Source organism: Echinops telfairi, unplaced genomic scaffold (assembly GCF_000313985.2).
Source record: "Echinops telfairi isolate 266 unplaced genomic scaffold, ASM31398v2 ScPeMD7_7457;HRSCAF=8495, whole genome shotgun sequence".
Taxonomy (NCBI): Eukaryota; Metazoa; Chordata; class Mammalia; order Afrosoricida; family Tenrecidae; genus Echinops; species Echinops telfairi.
This window is the reverse complement of record NW_022111357.1, coordinates 28,233,096-28,236,059: the sequence shown is the minus strand read 5'-3', so window position 1 is coordinate 28,236,059 and position 2,964 is coordinate 28,233,096. Positions and strand designations below refer to the sequence as shown.

Here is a 2,964-nt window from a genome sequence, read left to right as displayed (position 1 = left end):
GAGAGAGAGAGAGAGAGAGAGAGAGAGAGAGAGAGAGAGAGTTTCTCTGCAGAGCTGGAGCCTCAGGCAATAGATGGGGCTGAGGAAGAGCGGAGGTGACCTCAGTGGCATGAGAAGATGCCCTTTCAACCTCACTGTGTCCCTCTAGGTCTCTGTCCTTCCGACTTCCTCTTCCTGACTCTCCATCTGTCAAAGGCAGGCAGGTGGGGTCTGAGCGGGAAGGAGAATCCCGCGCCACACCAGCCCAAGGCCGATACCTATGAGGCAGGCCTCAGGCATGCCTCCACCCTCTTTCCTCGTGAGCAGTTCTGATTCCAGCGGCCCCTCCCTCCCAGTGCTCTCTGCTTCTCTCCCTGGTTTGACCCCTCATCGCCATGCCCACACAACTCATGGGTCTTACTCACAGGTGTGGGCTTTAGAAGGGAAGCTGATAGGCTGTAATCCAGGGTTAAACATACTCAGGACCAATTCTTCCCGGAAGGACAGCCTCTTCTCTTTTGTACCCTGCTCTGGTCCTTGGTGTTTCAGCCACATGGGCCTCTGCCCTTGACCAGCAATGTCACAAAGCTTTTGGGGCACTGTGGATAAGTGTCCACCAGAAGCCTCATCCTGTGGCTACTCAGTTCTGGCTCTGTGGATCAGCAAACCTAGCCTCCCAATTATGTACCTGCCGCTCCCTACTCCGCAAGGGAGCCACCTGCCCAAGGGCACTCAGCTTTGCTGACTCCGAGGCTTCTCAAAGCCCTCTGCTCGTTCTCGGGATCTGGCTCTCGGTGCTGCCTCTGGTGTCACAGCTTTCTGTCCCTGGATCAGGGAGAGGCAGTGTGCAGGGGTCTCAGCGTACGAAGTGCCATCTCACCCCTGGCACTTTATTCTGATGGCAGGGAGACCCCCACTCCTGCTTCTGAGGTGGCTCATCTTATGCCCGAGAGGATGGCCACATTGGCCATTCCCCACATGGGATTTCCACGTTGACCCGATCACAATTAATCCTGTTAACAATCGCTCACAAGTGAATGATCTGCATCTCCCCCCACCTTCTCTTGCCCAGACCCACCGGGAAAATAGGAAGGACCCCCGGTAGTGCTGGGTGTTTCCGAGTCTAGGAGAGCTGGCCAGGAGAGCCCTCTTAGGTTGACCACTGCAGCACTCCCTTGCTGAGCTGTCTCTCTCCATGTCTCTGTCTCCAAGTCTCCTCACCTGGCTCATCTCCACATCCGGGGAAGAGCCGGCCAAAGGCGCCACCAACCTAGAAATCTTAGGCTTTGGGAGGAGGACTGCCAACTGTTATTGGGGGCACACCGTTCAATGTAAGCTGTAGATAAACAACAAGTCCATGTTTAGTGTAAACCAAAGCCAAGCTCACTGCCCTTGAGCCGATTCTGATTGATGGCCACCCTTTAGGACAGAGCAAACCTGCCCCAGTGGGTTTCTGGAGACTAAAACTCTTTGAGGGAGTAGAAAGCCCCTTCTTTCTCCCGTGGAGCCGCTGCTGGTTTTGAACTGCTGACCTGGTAGTTAGCAGCCCGGCATGTAACCGCTGTGCCCCTGGGAATTTTGCCATCACTACCCACACCCACACCCAGGGTCTCCTCTCCAGAAAGCCTTCTCACGGTGACCTTACCTCACATGGGCTCCTATGGAGCCCTGTCCCGTGGTTCCAAGCCCAGCTGGCTGTCCTGGGCAGCTCTGTCCTCAGCCCTGGGGGCAGAGGGCGACTGAGAAGCAGGAGGAACAGTGGCTGTCTCTGCCCAGCTCAGCAGAGCCTGTGTGCAGCGTGGGCTTCCCTCGGGTGGTCGGAATGGACACACGTGTCCAACAGCACTCCTGAACTAGCAGGGTGAGGGGAAGCCAGTGATACCTTTGCCTCCCGTGGAGCAGGTGACACCACGGCCTTTTAAACCCTGCAGGGAGTGAATCTGGCCAGGTTTCCTGGGCCGCACCGGCTCAGTGTCGGAGAGCCCTGCGTGCAAACCTGGATCTGCCGTTCACGGCTGTGTGACCTCGAGCTTGTTACTGGACCTCTCTGAACCTCCGTGTCCTCACCTGTATAACAGGACTGCTGCTGCTCACCTTACAGACTTGTAATGACAAAGAGGGCTAATAGGTGCAGGGTGTTCAGCCCATAGGGAACAATCTGCGAGCCTATTCCATTCCCCAGGGAAGACTGCATGGAATCGTAGCACCTGCAACACAGGGGTGCAAGGGACTTGGGGAGGGAGCTGCTTCTCCTGCCACCGGTCACAGAACTGCAGGCCCCACTGGCTGCTGACAGGAAGTCACAATGCACTGTGGGCACGGAGGTGCTGTTGCTGTGTGGGGCCCTGGCTCAGCTCCCCAGGGCTCCCTGTGAGGACTTGGGGAGCCTCAAGGTCCGGGAAAGCTTCCTGGGGGCGGCTGGGCTCGGCAACACGCCCGTGGCTTCCTCTTCTTCCCAGGTCGGTCCCCGAGGACACTGCGATGTTCGAGGTCTACGGGACACCAGGTGTGGATGTGTACATCTCTCCCACCATGCACCGGGGCCGGGAGCGCGCCGAGAGCAGGCGGTGGCGCTTTGGAGTGGGGACAGAGATCATCGTGGTCATGAACTCCCCCAGCAACGACATCAATGACAGTCATGTGAGCTGGCCCCACTCTCAGGCTGGGGGAGGGGGCCGGGGGGTGGGCAGGCTGTGGCTCAGCTCCAGGAGGACCTAGCCTCTCACTTACGGGCAGCGCAGGGTCCACAGTGGGTAAGCGCCTGGGTCCCGAGCCAGACTGCCCGGGTTCGAAGTTCAGCTCTGTAATTTGCAGACACAAACGGTATGGCAGGTCGCCTAGCTTTGTTGGGCCTCCCTGGGGAAACGGGGCTAGTCCCAGACAGCGGGAGGGTGGGACTAGAACATGAGGGGAGGGGGCTGTCCGGCCACCCGTATGGGACTAAAAAGCCTTGTCTTTCTCCCCTGGAGTGACTGCTGGTTTCGA

General features: G+C 58.1%; 1 protein-coding gene across 1 annotated transcript in view; it reads left to right on the top strand.

Annotated features, from left to right (window-relative positions):
* The window catches only part of PADI3 (peptidyl arginine deiminase 3), a 34,076-nt gene that overhangs the window by 5,367 nt on the left and 25,745 nt on the right, over window positions 1–2,964 (top strand). The window contains exon 2 of the mRNA XM_004705399.2: window positions 2,439–2,619. Coding sequence (XP_004705456.2) covers window positions 2,439–2,619 — 181 coding nt within the window. The remainder of the gene's footprint in view (window positions 1–2,438; window positions 2,620–2,964) is intronic.